Genomic DNA, 17,523 nt, shown 5'->3' with positions numbered 1-17,523 from the left:
ATGCGCAGTAGATTTACAAGACGGTGGTCCAAGGTTCGATCCCCGGCTGGCCCGATTGAAGTTTTCTTAATTGGTCCAGCTCTGGCTGGTGGTAGACTTTGGCCGTGTTTAGTTACCACCCTACCGACAAAGACGTACCGCCAAGCGATGTAGCGTTCCGGTAGTGCCATGCAAATAGTATATAGTGCACGCCACTATGCTATACACAAACTATTAAAATCATAATCCCTCGCGTACTCGTCTCTTCAATATGAGACGTGCGCAAAAGTTAGCTATGTGCCGACTGGAGAGATTAGCTGCTGCCGTGATAAACGACTCGTCTCTCAGCAGCTAAGCGACAACCCTCCGCTGCATGTTATGAAGAGATTAGCATGCACGTGTCTGTAGATTTTGATGTTGTAAAAGCGTTTGCTTCGCGGTTTTCGAAATAAATATCTTCGGGAGAAATCTGAATATGATATTGCAATTAAATCTACGAAAATAGAGAAACCGAGTGCCTAGACATCAATAACCTTTTCTGGTATTTTAAAAAAAAACATAGCGAAGACTATTTAGTTTGCAAAATTACGTATTTTTATATATATATATACATTATTAAGTTGTAATAGAGACGAATGGAGGAGATTGACATATTTTGCCACATAAATGGAATAAGAGAAAGGAGATGATAATGACAGAATGGGTCAAAGTTTTAGTTGTATATTTTTACTCGTATAAGTGTGACTAATGGGTCTAATTTATTTTCAGCCGAATGCGCTCCGACCCTAGCTCCATGGAGACCAATCAGCGAAGTTACCAGTGAAATCATACCGCACAAACCCAAGCCTGTAGACATCCACGGTATATATGATATCAACGACATAGTACACTTCGAAGACAATGACATAGTCATGCGAGATGGAAAAGATCACAACAAACTAGACAACTCTTTACTTCAGTTCAAATACAATGATGTCAAAGCACAATTTAAGGACAAACTAGAAAAATTCCGACTAAAAAACAATGTCATAAATGATTCTAAAGGACGATTTCACGACAAACATGACAAACAGTTTATCGGTGATAAAAACGATGATCGTAATGATTTAAAAGCGAGATTTAATGACAAATATGGCAAAATATTTATCGGTGATAACAGGGGTGGGGACAAATATGTTAAAAACTATGCTTCTAGCAAAAGTAGTGAAAACAATGCTCTTAAAAATGAAAAATATGATACACAATTCAGTGGTGACAGTAAAAATGAAGAAAGTAAAATTGTTAATGATATCGATAATGAACTGAAAAATGAAGAAACGAAGAACGACTGCGAGTGTCAGCATGGTGGTGGCTGTGTTAATCGCGTCTGTCTCTGTCCTTTGGGCTACGCTGGAAAGAGATGCGAGATCACACTGGATTTAAAGGTGATTATTTATTTATACTTCACTAGATGACGCCGCGCGGTTTTACCCGCATGGGTCCCGTTCCCGTAGAAATACGGGGATAATATATAGCTTGTAGCCTTCCTTAATAAATGGGCTATCTAACACTGACATAGTTTTTCAAATCGGACCAGTAGTTCCTGAGATTAGCGCGTTCAAGCAAACAAACAAACAAATTCTTCTGCTTTATAATATTAGTATAGATTAAAAAAATGCCTAAAATGTATTAAAACCAATTTAATGTGATGTAAATTTGAAACCTATTTGTAGTGAAGAATTAAAAACATAAATTAATGTTTATGTAACATTTTAAAATGAAGCTGTTATAAACTATTACTTAGAGTATTTAACGAAGTACTTAATTAATTATCGTAGTAAAACAAACAGTTATTATGAAGGCTAGGCTTAATTTAAAACGAAGTTTTACTCATTCATTCTTGTACAAACAAAGCAATTTTATATTAAGGAATATAATTGAATAAGAAGAGTATACCACAAAGGCCGTTAAAAATGGTTTTCTTTTCATGAAAATAAGCTTGAATAATAATTCGCAATTACCGTGGCTATTATGATTATTATAATATTTCCCCACAGTGGCGTAATTAATTGCGCTCAAAGACTTATTCATTATACGTTTTGCACTTCTGTTTTTCTGTACTTTTTTTTTCATTTTCAAGTAGACTCTTTCTTGTAGGTTTATCACACTAATATTATAAAGGCGAAAGTTTGTGTGTGTGTGTGTGTGTATGTAAGTGTATATGTTTGTTCCCCCTTTGTACTGCGGCTACTGAAGCGATTTGGCTGAAATTTGGAATGGAAATAGATTTTACTTTAGATTAACACATTGGCTATTTTTTATCTCGGAAAAATCCATTGTTCCCGCGGGTTTTGTGAAAAACTGAAGTCCACGCGGACGAAGTCGCGGGCGTACGCTATAGTAATATCTGTAATAGCTGAAATATGTTGTTAAACTCTAACGGACTCTGCATTTGTTATTGCTGCAAATTGAGCAGTTTGTTACTAAAAAGACAAATAACCCAAAGTTGTTTATTAATTTAATAGTAGACCCAGTAGAACTTCCAATCATGAAAAAAATTCTGTTTTTTACAATCTTGGGATATAAAGACGAAATAACCGGCCAAGTGCGAGTGAAATATTCCGTAGGTACCATTATCTATAAAAACGACAGGATTTTTGTAAACAAAAATCCTGTCGTTTTTATGTCGTTTTTAATACAAATACATCATATTCTGTGAAAATTTCAACAGCTTTTCTATCGGTTCATGAAGTGTTACTTATTCGTTGGCTTTGTTATTATTATTTAAAATAATAATTGACAATAATTGTGTGAAATTTCATTCAAATGTTTATGAGTTTTAACAACAAACACACCGGCAATTAATAATTGTAATAATCGCAAATACTAAATTGCACATTTACAGTAATAGAAGAATTATTTACCTACTAAATGTGAACACCTGGTTAAAAAGTATTTGAATGAATTTTTCAAATGTCTTTAGATGTGAATATTTTCCTTAAACTTGTTCCTGTGGTAATGAATTTAAATAACGCGTATAAAAAAGTGAAAGAAAACTCTCCTTTGCGTCGTGAAAGTGCTTTAAATTTAAATTGCGAGGATTCAGAGTGAGCTTTATGCGTTTTCTTTTTAAAATGTAAAGTCCGTTTTGATGTAAATAACGCACGCTTACTCGCAGCTAAGTGAAATAGTAGTAGAGTGAATTACCGCTTTAATTTTATACCGGTGTGTATATTTTAAGCTTGGGTTTTTTTTATTTAAACTTGTTTTTTAGGGTTCCGTACTTCAAAAAGAAAAACGGAGCCCTTATAAGATCACTTTGTTGTCCGTCTGTCCTTTTAAACTACTAGACTAAAAAAAGATACGGCCGTTTATTCAGAAAAACACGCATATTTCGACATTTTCAAGGGAATCAAAACTCATAGGGAAGGTATTTTCCGTTGACCTAAAACTATAAATTTTGGCAAGTAACATCGTTACAGACCTTAAGTAGGTAAAAGAAAAAATCTCAAACTACACATATTTACTATTAAATCTTGAAAAAAATAACTGTAGGGCTATATTTTTATAGGGATCTGAATTTCATATTGAAGCGTCTAATTTAAAATATCATAATAAAAGGCTTGTAGTGCACATTGAAAAATACATTTTATTTATTTTTTCCGATTTTCAGAATTCCGACGCAAAATTTCTCATTTATAATGAAAAAATATATAAAAATGAGTTTTTTTTTTCAAACAAATTCGAAATTCTGATTCAAACAATCTGAATTTCGGGAATAGCTCTGTAAAATTCGATTCCTATTGATCCTACGTACGGAACCCTCGATGGGGGAGTCCTACTCGCACTTGTCCGGTTTTTTAGTTTAGTTCTTAACCGCCCACCTAAGACGCCCGCGACTTCGTCCGCCCTTAGACCTCTTTAATCCTGCCCTTACAGTATCGCTTTAAAAATGGAGTAACTTCTCTCGTTTTCCCAACATTTCCTTTCACTGCTCTGCTCCTATTGATCACCTGCCCAGAAGTATAAAGAATAATTGTACCAAGTTTCATTAAAATCCGTCTAGTAGTTTTTGTTTCTATAACGAGCATACAGACAGACAGCAATTCTACTGATTGCATTTTTGGCATCAGTATCGACCACTAATCACCCCCTGATAGTTATTTTGGAAATTATATTTCATGTACAGAATTGACCTCTCTACAGATTTACCTATTATAAGTATAGATACCTGTTGAGATACTTTTTCACAAAATAAGATCGTAATCATCAAACGTTTTAATGATAAAATAGAGACAGTTTTATGCATTGAGTCTGTGACTGTACCTTCTCGTATCTGACTTGATTGATGTATTACCGTTTCATTCCGTTTACTTGGTTGCCTTAAGCTTGTTTTAGATTGCGTAATTTATCTTGATCGTACTTTCTTTTCTCAGTTTATTCTGAAACAGTGGAAACCCTCGACTTTGTCTGTGTGGAACCGGTTTTAACTTAACTATGTCACGCGGTTTCACCCATGTGGATTCCACTCCTATGGAAATATATAAAAAGTACGCTGCTGTATCGAATAAGTATAATCTATCTCAAGTTAGTTTAATCTAAAAACGTTCAGCCATTGCACTGTGATTGAGTATTATTTTCTGAAAATATTGTAATTTTTTTTTCCTAAGAACTCTCTTTATTACATACATTAGAATACGCTAAATAAAAATGAATGAAATTGTTTAAATCGTTAACGTGTTCAAATCAGTAGTGTCAAAAAGATATTGGGATTATAATATTATAATTATAGTTCAATAGGATTTGATCTCTATAAAACAAAGCCTGCTTCAGACTTAACATAATCACAATCTACCCCCATTAGTTTTTGACTAATGATTGAACTTCGGAACAGATTTCGGCCATGACTAAAATAGCTTTAGCTTTGAGCGATGTCGCGTAGGATCGACTTAGATAAAAAAATAATAATTTGTAACTCAAGTTAAAAACATAAATAGACAAAAATAAATGTTCATATCTGTACTAATATTATAAAGCTGAAGAGTTTGTTTGTTTGTTTGATTGAACGCGCTAATCTAAGGAACTACTGGTCCGATTTGAAAAATTCTTTCAGTGTTAGATAACCCATCTATCGAGGAAGGCTATAGGCTATATATTATCCCCGTATTCCTACGGGAACGGGAACCACGCGCGTGAAACCGCGTGGCGTCAGCTTGTTACTAAAATAAAGTAGTTTCAGAGTAGTCAATGCAAACAAACAAACAAACAAACAAGCAAATCTTTCCTCTTTATAATTTTAGTATAGATTAATAGTGTTACGAGTAGAATATACATAGTAGGTACCTACATAAATTGGTAAAGAAGATAAATAAATGCATCATATATTGTTAAAACATGTATTTATCTATCACTTTCATTCTTAAATTAATTTGATTTGGTAAACTAATATGCACGTAACATAATATGTACGTAGCCTGTACATGATCTTAAAAGTAAGCAAGGGACGTTGCAAAGGAAAACGTATAACGCTTACCTATTGGTAATGAATTTCACTCTTCATAAAACTTCCATACCGGGCGACTATATGAAAATCGTTTCTTGGAGTAAATTGCAGTAAACTCCAATAATGAAGTTGTTTTCGTCTCACCTGATGGTAAGTGATGATGTAATCTAAGATGGAAGCGGGCTTATTTGTTAGGAGGATGATAATAATCCACACCTTTTTCGGTTTCGGTGAAGTATAGAAACATGGTTCATTCGCATATGAACAACTCCTTCGGTTTTTCCTCGAGGAGTGTATAGCTTGGCAACATCGTTCGTAACACTCCCGATGTTGTAGTAGTTGGGCGTGTAACAATGAATGAAAAACCCACGACTGATGCACGTCACTTCCCCGCACACACGATTTCACACCCGCGCAGTCTTTCCGCCCGTCGCCCGCATATCATGGGAGTGTTATCAACGAACTTGCTAGACTATAGCAATATTTTGAAATTATGACATTCCAGGTTCCCCGTTTCAACGGCTCGTCATATCTCCGGCTGCCGGGTCTCGGCAACTCAGCGCAATCGTGGCTTGATATACAGGTAAAACATGTTTCTTCAATCATCAGAATTAACACGGAACTACCTCTAGATTATTTCTCTTCCTTTTTCCCTTTCTTTCCTCGTCTCTCGTTCTCACTCACTCACTCTCTCCGCTGAACAGCATACGCGTAATCAGGCTAGCGGAACCCACGTGGCCATCCACTCCCTTTGCCACCTCTCTCAGATCGCCACAGACCAAGCATTCGAATAAAGCATGTCGCGCAGTGCCCTCTTCTCCAAAAAAGTTGCAATTAAATTACTCACTGCTGTGTGAAGTCTGCCAATCCTCAATGGGCTAGCGTGGTGGACTATTGGCCTAACCTGTCTCATTCTGAGAGGAGACTCGAGCTCAGCTGTGAGCCAAATATGGGTTGATAATGATGATGATGCTGATGATGATGACCTATTGTAAACATCACATCACAGGGGCAAAATGTCGTGTAAAGTTATAGTCGCGAAGCTGAAGTGGCAATGGGCAGGCCACATAGTTCAAAGAGCCAATGAACGTTGGGGTCCCAACGTGCAATGGCGACCCCGCACTGGAATGTGCAGTGTTGCTCTACCCCCCACTATATGGACCGAGGACATCAAGCGGGTTGCAGGGAGCCGCTGGATGCTGGCGGCTCGAGACCGTTCTGTTTGGATGGAAGTGGCCTATGTCCAGGATTGGACATCCATCACTTGCTAATGATGTTCATGATTGTTATTAATATTCGAAACATATATAACTGTCAATTCTTCGCGATTCACCGACCGTTTCATCAGCGATATTATTTCAGACATATACATCATCATCCATCATCATTAACAACCCATATTCGGCTCACCGTTGACCTCGGATCAGCTCTCAGAATGAGAGGGATTAGTCTAATAGTCCACCACGCTGGCCTAATGCGGATTGGCAGACTTCAAACACGTAGAGAATTATGACAATTCTCAGGTATGCAGGTTTGCTCACGATGTTTTTTCTTTACCATCTGAGACACGTGATATTTAATTTCTGAAAATGCACATAACTGAAAAGTTTGTGCATGTCTTGGACAGGATTCGAACCAAATCCCTCCGAATCGAAGACAAATGTTACATCCACTGGGTTATCAGACATATACATCGATGTATAATTTATACGATTCGAACCACATTCGATCAAACACAATACGCGTTAATTAAACTCCTTGGTAGCGTGCCGAGTTTGCCCGAAGTTGCCGTGCCGAAGTTTCTCGCCCGATAGCCGAACGAAACGAAACTTCGATGTACCAGCATTGCGCACAGCTGTTATATTTAATTGGCGAGGCGATATCGAAAACAATAATGGCCGATATTAAAACGGTTTCTGCTTGCTACGACCCAAATTTAAGGAATAATTCGTCTGTGAAACAATTATTTTATTGGAATCTTAATCATTTTCGGTGAGAATTATTTATTATTCGACTTGCTTGAGTGTTATTTAAATTCTGTTACATCACTATGTCGTGTGGTTTTACATGCGGTTTTATAGGCGGGGCTGTAATATACTGGTATATCTACAAAATATCTTCATTTACCCTCAATTCCTTTGCGTTTCCGTATGAAGATGTGATTACTAAATAATATACCTTCTTACAAACTTTAGCATATAATATAACATTCAAGAAGAAGAGGCTGATAATTGTAATCAGCCTATTGCCCTTAAGAGAGAGATGATTCGGAGCTTAAACCCATCATACGATTTCAATTCAGCTCCGTGATTTATAAAATAAGCAATGCGTTGCAACTTTGCGGTTCTGCGAAATTGCGCTTAGTTATATCCATGTGTCACTAAGTTCAAACAGATTAAAAAGATTATACGGTAATTTCTATCAGAAGTCTTTCATCGATGTTTTGTATAAATCGCAACTGCGAGTTTCGAATTCCCTTCTATCTTTCAAATCCTATAGTTTATTGTTAGAGAACATCGTTACAGAAAAACTCAAATTGTGGTCTGGTCAAAATGAATTTTGTCTCGCTAACATAGAATCTCAGAATGAGAGGGCTTAGGCCTTAGTCCACCACGCTGGCCCAATGTGGATTGGCAGTGAATTAAGCAAATTCTCTGGGATGCAGGCTTCCTCACGATGGTTTCCTTCCCGTTTGAGACACGTGATATTTAATTTCTTAAAATACACACAACTGAAGAGTTGGAGGTGCATGCCCCAGACCTGATTCGATCCCACACCCTCCGGAATCGGATGCAGAGGTAATATCCACTGGGCTAACACGGCTCCATCGTTACAAAAAATCCCAAATTTTGGTCAGGTCAAAATGAATTTTCTTTGGCTAATATAGGCTCTAGTTCTATAATATCCATGTGTCATTAGTAGTTTATGTCCCACAGATCACTCTGAGGCCCTCTAGCGGCGACGGGCTGGTACTCTACGACGCGGAGCACCCCAGTGGAGACGGTGACTTCTTCTCGCTGCACTTGCGGGACTACTTCGTGGAGTTTGCCTTTGATCTTGGCTCTGGGATCGCTCTAGTGCGGTAAGCAATTTGCAACCAACTTATCAGCTCATTTTAGTAGCTATAGGACCAGGCCAGGAATATACGGATTAGACCACAGTCCACCTAACTAAGACCACCACATCCACTTAGGATCATCAGCTGCGTCATGGTCATCAAATCAGCTGATGGCCTGATGAACTGCCGAACATAAGCCTTTTATAGGGACTTCCGAAATCCGCGATTCTGACCCGCCTGCTTCTAGTTGGGATGTTAATTATAAATGCCAACCACTACGAGATGTTAATGATAATGATCATGACTGACTGCTTAACGCGTAAGCGTAAAAGGCTGCATATCCCATGGGCATTATGGATTTACCTGGGATAAAAAGAACTTCAACTTTATGTTCTTATGTTCTGCTCCAAGATGGATGTGTCGTGAAAAGTAACAGACAGACGCACTTACTTTGGCATGTATAATATTAGTATCGATACTTACTATTATATATCTATTTCTAGATCAGCATACCCTCTCGAGCAAAACGAATGGCATCGCATCTCAGTGAGCCGGTCGGGTCGCCGCGCGTCCCTCCGCGTGCGGCGACACGACAGCGCGACGGATACGACACGATCGGTCACGTCACGTGGGGCGGCGAGACACCTCACACTACGGCAGCCTATGATGTTGGGGGGCGCCCCGCACCCCCTGCCGCCGAGGCTCGCTTTGAGAACTTCTTTTAGTGGCTGCGTTGGTAAGGTTAGTATCCCTTTCACTTTACACTAGCAGACGCCACGCATTACCCGCATAGTTCCCGCAGGAATACGGGGATAAAATAGCTTATAATACCCGGAGATAGTGTAGCTTCCCAACAGTGAAAGAATTTTTCAAATCGGTTCAGTAGTTTCAAAGCCTATATGATGCGAACAAACAAACAAACAATCAAGAAAAGCTGTGTCTTGTGGTTTCATCAATTTTTATCTAGTCCATTGAATGGTACAGTTTTTTTTATTTATGGTTTGTTTGTCAAGTGACGTAATTTATTTTTTTAGATATTAGGGGAGTATAAAGTTAAACAAAAGTTTATGGGGTTACAAACCTTGCCCTAAGCCTAACACAAAAATATTGTTTACTTGAATATTCTACAACTTTGGTCAAGTAACAAACAAAACAAGTAGGTAACAATAACATATCCTTCATAACTAATAAATAAAATTACGTCCTCTGATGCACTTTTAAACGGAATTACGCATACGACAGAAACGGACAAAAACTTGAAAAATTTTAGTCAAAAAAGATGACGTACAAAGCGCTGTTCGCATCATAATTAATGAGTTCAAGTGTCTGTCACTTCGAGGCGTTACGATTTGAGCAATTATTCAAATGTCGACCCTTTTTGAACGTCGGGCACGTTTTCAGCTGGTGATCAACGACGAAGAGCTGTCGGTCGTGTCGGCGGCGCTGGGCGGCGTCGACGTCGACAACTGCGACGAAACTCACAACGACACGTGCATGTACGTACCTGTGGCGCTAATTCCATACTTAGCCTTTCTAACGCTAATTTCACAATCCATAACTTTAATAGGTCTAAGTTTATTGTGGGCTTCATAACTGAGGTCGAATTTTATTGGGGTCAGTAGGCAGGTACACGATTGAAAACTAATAATTACCTACAAAAAAATCAATAAAACTAAATCGTTAATCAACACCGTGAATCACAAATTAATTTTTTAAATAATTTTATTGCTTTTATTTTAACTTTACATAATATATATCTACCAACCTTTTACAAATATTTTTAACCAATACAAAATTAACTTTCACTACTAAATGAAATGGATGGATGATAATGGATGGAAATTTGAATAAAGTAACTCGTATTTTTTTAGACCGTCTATAGTTTCCTATTTTTTTCTTTTAACCGACTTCTACAGTGCATTTTTGACAAATGCTTTATATAAACAAAATACTTAATTTATGAAATACATTCAAATTTGATCGAAATATATGAATCACAAAAACGAGTATGGAACAATAATGACTCATTTTTATTAAGCTATTTTTTACAATGCCTTTTAGACAAATAAACAAGTTACATATTTAATTATTCACATTCACATTAGATGGAAATATATGAACCACAAAATTAAATTGTCGTTCCTTTATTTATTACGCTATTTTATTAAATTTTAGTATAATATTTCAGTGAATCATCATGCAAGGAAGCATTGGACCACATACCAGTATACCCTCTAAATATATCAAACAATGACATCCATCGCTCAATAGTACCAAAAAAGGGGTTCAAAATTAAATACCACAAGGTGAAATCAAAAAAGCACTCTCAACACAACCACATAGAGAAATACAAAAAGAAGAAATATTTAGCTAGTAAAAAGCGACTGCAAATGCAGAACGATATAGAAAAGAAGAACGATATAATGACAGAAGGACCCGTCTACGATGGACAGACGTACATGCAAGTTAAATATTTGGACACGAATGAAATTAATTGGGGCGATACCAACACATATCCGAGTTTTAGTGGTAAAGACAGCTTCATCCATATTGACGATGAGGAGACGATTAAAAGGTAATTTTGAATTTTTTTTTTAATAATATCAAATTTATTATTGAAAGTAATGGGTTACATTACTTTATCCGTAAGTACCTACGTACGAAAAAAATCAGTCTTTGCGTGCAAAATGACCGATAAATGATGCTTGTTTCTCCGCCAAGCACATATCTTTTGCTGTAAAAGGTATTTTAAAGCAAAAGGTATGTGGTAGGTTTTGATGAACATACAGGCACGTGAGCAATAACTAAATGTATCAGGCTGACAGGTGCAAGACAGCGCATTGCATATTGCAGGTCTCGCCAGGAATCATTTACTTGTTTTGTCATTTTGTATTACAAAATTACCGTGTCCTGAATTTAAATTTCTTTACAACCTGCACAAAAAACTAAAAACCTGACCTATAAATCTCTTACTTCAATAGTAACAGCTCCGCTCCACGCTTTCATCCGCATAGTTCTCGTTCATATGGGATTACGGGGATAAACTATAGCCTATGACACTCACAAATAACGTTGGTTTCTATTGGTAAAAGAATTTTCAAAATCGGTTCAATGGATTCAGAGATTACCTACACCCTACAATCTAACAAACTTTACCTCTTTATAATATTAGTACGTATAGATTATTCATCAACATCATCATCATCATCCTCAGACCAATTATTGAATGGGACCTGCCTCGCTTGACGTTACTTTTTTGTCAAAGTATATGATAAACGATCTAATGCGATTATAAAAACTGTCTCTATAGAATCGATGTTATATAGTTGTAATCGTGTTCGTCGTTTAAAGAGCTCCGTAAAAGTACCTTTCTGTGTAAAAACGGGCAAAAACTTCTGGTTTAGTATAAGATATATACCAAATCTAAGCTCGGTTTCCTCAGACAATGACAGACAATTTTGTTCGTGACTATGAGTGCGATACAGTTCCTTCTATAATTGGTCTGAGTCATCATCATATCAGCCGATGGTCGTCCACTGCAGGACATGGGCCTTTTGTAGGGACTTCCAAACATCACCATCCTGAGCCGCCTACACCCAACTTATTACTATTAAATATTATTTCCGCTAGGTTGCTGAGTTACACGTTGGACATAAACATCCGTTTCCGGTCGGTGTCGTCGGACGGGCTGCTGGTGTGGAGCGGCCGCGTCACTCCGCCGGGGGACTTCTTGTCCCTCGCTGTAGAAAACTCAGTGCTTGTATTCAGGTAAGTAAAGGTTTCAACAAGAAATTGTCTAATCATTTACGAAAATAATCGCTTCGTCGTCGTGGTCGTTATCAACCCATATTCGGCTTGCTTAGCTCGAGTCTCCTCTCAGAATAAGAGGGGCTAGGCCAATAGTCCACCACGCTGGCCAAATGCGGATCGGCAGACTTCACACACGCAGAGAATTGAGAAAATTCTCTGGTATGCAGGTTTCCTCACGATGTTTTCCTTCACCGTTTGAGACACGTGATATTTAATTTCTTAAAATGCACACAACTGAAAAGTTGGAGGTGCATGCCCCGGACCAGATTCGAACCCACACCCTCCGGAATCGGAGGCGGTGGTCATATCCACTGGGCTATACTATAATCGCTTACCTACTACATACTCGTAATAATAGTACATACTGCATAGTCTGAAATCATAACTCTGCCAACTTTTATACTCTAACCGCAAACTACTATAAAAATCACGACAAGAATGAACGGAGAAAGTTAAATTAGAGTGATGATAGTGAAAATGTTAATGGTTATGGCAGACTTTAATCGTTTTAGGTTTAATGAAAAGTAATATAGGAACATATTGGATTTGATAATGATAATGTCATAGAAAAATATAAATTATAATTTCTTGGGTATCTATCGAAAGTTATCAATCTTCTAAATAACACAAATTGTAATATTATTTTCAGATACGACCTAGGTAGCGGTGAAGTAATTATCATTGCTAATCACACCAAAGTGGATGATGGACTTTGGCATAGAGCCAGAGCAACAAGGTAAATTATAGATAGGATCTATTATTGTAAGTAAGTTAGCTAAAGTAGAAGCCTATGAAAGAATAAACGAAAAGAACTTTATTTCTAAGTTTTATCACATAGAATCACTAATCCAAATCTGATGTTACAAGTAGACTATCTATATTATTTTATTAACTATGGTATAGTTTTTTTATTATTTAGTTGAATACATTTAACCTTTTGCAGTTTAGTGAGCTACACAGCTCAAACTGCATCAGCACTTAAACATCACAAATGAAGATTTTGGTTGAATTAAATAAGTTTCCTGACGGAGAAATGTGACATAATGCCGAAAAGGCAACATTGCTATTTAAAGTGCGAACGGAATTGACTGCGTAATGAATGGCAAATTCAGTTTAAACCCAAGTTACCTAACACAAAATGTAAACGTGTTCTTATCTTTTTAGATAATGCATTTCCGTACATAGTCTAAGTGGCTTAAAACTACAAGGCCCGGGTTCGAGTCCTGAGTCAAAATATAAAATAATGAGCTTCATTCCTTCTAAAAAATAATTGTGTAAAAAGTTCTCATCCCAGAACAAGATGGTTTTACACGCCGTACATTGGAGACCACGTCAAGCCGTCGATTTTGATAATTTTCATTAACACTTTTGATAGTGGTACTTAGTAGAAACTCTTTAATCATTATTATTACTATCATGCATTATTCCTATTAGTATGGTGGAGGCACTGGCCTAAAAGTGGGCTGTTAATATTATATGCTGATAATATTGAATGCTATGAAATCATTTCAGAAACCGGCAAGCAGGAGTCCTGGAAGTAGATGGATTGGGATCTGTGGGGAAAATATCGCCTGGCAAACTAAAACAATTGAACACAGAAAATGGCCTTTACATAGGTAAAAAAACAAAAACAACCATCTTGTATAAAAGTTGCAATTGTGTTGAAATTCGTGACCAGTAATAATATTTTTAAGTAAACCCATTTTTTATTTCTTATATGTATGTCTTAAACGTGAGTTTTTTAGTAGATAATTAAATAGTACAGAAAATTAAAAAAAATGATTTTTATGTCTTTTCTGATTGCAGGTGGCCTACCATCAATAGAACTGAACACCATGGGCAAATACAAGAGTGGCTTATTCGGCTGTGTCTCACAGATCTCATTAAGTGGAGATTTTGACATACCATTATCGTTATCAAAATTGCCTCACACTATTACAAATAACGTGGGTCGTTGCACACCATAGAAAACTTTGAGTCATTTTTTGACCTGAGAAGATTTATTTAAATGAACCGAGTAGATTCATTTATATGAACCAAGTAGATTCATTTAAATGAACCATGTAGATTCATTTGAATGAAACAACGTTCAATTTACATTTAGTCTGAATATAATTTGTGTTTAGTTCGATAAAATTAATTTAAAAAATACTCGTTCTTTTTAAATTAAAAAATATTATTAGATCGGTGAATCATTATAGTAGATCATTTAGGTACTCATAATATTGTTTTTTCTTTAAACTTGCTGATAACAATCTACAGGTGTTATCTAACGCCTGTTTATACAGATAAATACTATTTGTTTTGTGTTACTCTGCAAGGAATAATATTAAATTTTTGGTTATAGTAAATACAGTACTTAAGTTATACGACTTAGGTTTACGAGTAACAGTGAGTTATTATGATGATTTACCGACAATGGCCCTACAAATTTAATTTAAAAATATGAAATTGGTTCATAAAACTCCGTTCTCGACATATCAATAAGTATAAAGAACATCGGAGGCAATAAAACACAATATGAGTGTAAGCGTCGTTATTTAAATTAATGACATTTAACACAATTAAGCTTAAATTTAGTATGGAACACTTTAGTCAATTTAGAAAAAAACTCTACCAAAAAGTAAACTGCAACTACAACTTCCTACTTTCACATCTATTTTCAATGTCATCTATTTGAACGACATTCTTTATCTTTTATTCTTTTTTCCATTGTCAATGGAACTTTTCGAAGTGCTTTACTATCTAGTAGATATGAGAAAAACTATTTGTAATGTAAAATTAAATAAATTTCTAGTCTTACAAGTGATTTGCACGCATCTTGAGTTACACAATTATTAATTAGGTTCCATTAAAATAATTACTTAGGTCACGATTTGTTACGATGAGAGTGTATTTATAATAAAATGCAGCAAACAATTGTCCATACCACTAACGCTCCTATTTCAGACCTCCCTAAGAGTAGGTGTCTTACCTGAGATTTGGAAACGATCTACGATTGTCCCTATTCATAAAAGCGGTGATAAGCACAATATTAGGAATTATCGTGGGATTTCAAAGTTGTCTGTCATTCCAAAATTGTTTGAAAAGATTGTGTACGATACATTATTCCCGGCAGTGAGACCATTGCTCTCAACGTCTCAACATGGCTTTATAAATAAGCGTTCAACGGAGACAAATCTTTGTGAGATGTTGGATACGATTTTGGATGCTATGGACAAGGGATTTCGTGTTGATGCCGTATATACTGATTACTCGAAGGCGTTCGATAAAATTTCACATAGCTTATTAATTGCTAAAATGGATGCTATAGGCATTCACGGTGACCTCCTGAGATGGCTCTCGTCGTATCTGCGCGATAGGACCCAAGCGGTAACTGTCAAGGGTTACACTACAACTTTTGTACCAATAACATCCGGCGTTCCTCAGGGCTCACATCTCGGACCTTTGCTCTTCAATATATTTATCAATGATGTGGTAAAATGTATAAAAAATTCTCAATTATTACTCTATGCTGATGACACTAAAATTTTCAAAATAATTAAAACAGAATTAGATTGTTATAGTTTGCAGGAAGATTTAGACCGCATCACTGATTATTGCTTGAGTAACGGTCTACATCTGAATGTTGATAAATGTTGCACTATCTCCTTTACAAGAAAAAGGACAGTGTCAACTCCTAATTATTATTTATGTGGTAAAATTCTCCGCAGAGTTGACGTAGTAAGGGACCTTGGCGTATTGTTGGATAAACAGTTAAATCTTGATTTGCACATTAATAAAATTAAAAATAAAGCCTACAAGATGCTTGGATTTGTCCTTCGTCAAACTACTGATTTCAGAAACCCTAAATCCCTTATTTTACTTTATAACTCTCTGGTGAGATCCCATTTGGAACACGCCTCTACCGCTTGGAACCCACAGTATGCCTGTCACGTCGATATGATTGAGGGCATTCAGCGTAAGTTTGTGAAATGCATCAATAAAAGATTTGGCTCCTCTGTTATTAGTCTAACTTCATTAGAATTAAGACGAGAACATAAGGATCAAATATTTTTATATAAATTAATTAATGGTATGATCGACTGTCCTTACTTATTAAATAAAATTAAATTTAATGTACCTAAACCGTCAATGAGAAAATGTCGGCAGTACAATACATTTCAACTATCACAAGCACATCGCAATTACTGCAAAAACAAGTTCTTGCAGAGATCTTGTGATAAATATAATAAGAAATACCAACATATTGATATATTCTTTTATAAGTACGGAATGTTTGCGTCTGCACTCAGGAAATGTGATTAATTCGTTTCCTGATTGCAGATGTAAGCCTTACGTTAGACAAATGTATACGAGCCAAAATAAAAAATTAAATGTATCTATTATATTATTATTTATGTACTTTGTAATTATTTCTTAATTTATATGTGAAAACTTCGCTGGCTTAATGTCAACAACTATATATGTTTAATTTTAAGTAATATGTAAAGCTGTTTGTTTTCCTTTAATAAATAAAAAAAAAAAAAAAAAAAATAAAATAAAATAGTTCTAAGTACACATACCTAGCGTTTGTATATCGGAATTTTCATATGAACGTGGTTTTTAGAAGAATGTAAACTTAGCTCCTACAATAGCATTAAATATATAAGTTATTGAGCTTTTATATTATATTAAGTGTTAAGTGTAATTTTGCTTTGTTTCCGCGCGATCGCTTGTCCGAGTTACAAACAAACAAATTTAGCGCCATTCTAGTCATATTAATAAAATATATCCTGTAGAGTAATTTCAAATGCGCTTTATATGTATTTACATAGTGTTATTTATTTCATGTTCACTCTATCAGTATATTATAAAGGTAAACTTCATTGATTGATGCAAATCGATTTATAGTAATTAAATTTATTATATATAATTTTAAATAGGTGTGTATGACATTATAAAGCGATGTATAAAATAGTTTTCAGACCAAATAAACAATAAATTAGCCTGTATATTTCCAAACTTAAATTTAAAGAGGAGAATTACTTTAGGACAATTTGTAAGAATATAAAAAGATTTTCTTAGAACAATAAAGTATGTGTGGGCATCACCTTTATCAGGTTTCAAAGATGTATCTTATTATGTCGTTCTGTGAGAAATACCATCGAATATGTCCCTACAAATTTGAGTCCTATTTTTACAGTTTTCTCCG

General features: G+C 35.8%; 1 protein-coding gene across 1 annotated transcript in view; it reads left to right on the top strand.

Moving 5' to 3' along the window:
* Positions 1-15,950, top strand: part of LOC112043757 (pikachurin) — a 156,295-nt gene extending 140,345 nt beyond the window's left edge. Inside the window, exons 9-18 of the mRNA XM_052886383.1 lie at positions 748-1,403; positions 5,967-6,044; positions 8,398-8,543; positions 9,023-9,260; positions 9,921-10,015; positions 10,708-11,094; positions 12,150-12,287; positions 12,979-13,065; positions 13,842-13,945; positions 14,136-15,950. Of these exons, the coding sequence (XP_052742343.1) occupies positions 748-1,403; positions 5,967-6,044; positions 8,398-8,543; positions 9,023-9,260; positions 9,921-10,015; positions 10,708-11,094; positions 12,150-12,287; positions 12,979-13,065; positions 13,842-13,945; positions 14,136-14,296 (2,090 nt within the window). The 3' untranslated portion in view covers positions 14,297-15,950. The remainder of the gene's footprint in view (positions 1-747; positions 1,404-5,966; positions 6,045-8,397; positions 8,544-9,022; positions 9,261-9,920; positions 10,016-10,707; positions 11,095-12,149; positions 12,288-12,978; positions 13,066-13,841; positions 13,946-14,135) is intronic.
* Positions 15,951-17,523: the final 1,573 nt, after the last annotated feature.

The sequence above is a fragment of the Bicyclus anynana genome, chromosome 2, assembly GCF_947172395.1.
Source record: "Bicyclus anynana chromosome 2, ilBicAnyn1.1, whole genome shotgun sequence".
Taxonomy (NCBI): domain Eukaryota; kingdom Metazoa; phylum Arthropoda; class Insecta; order Lepidoptera; family Nymphalidae; genus Bicyclus; species Bicyclus anynana.
Note: the sequence above shows the minus strand (reverse complement) of the source record. Positions and strands in the feature narration are given on the sequence as shown.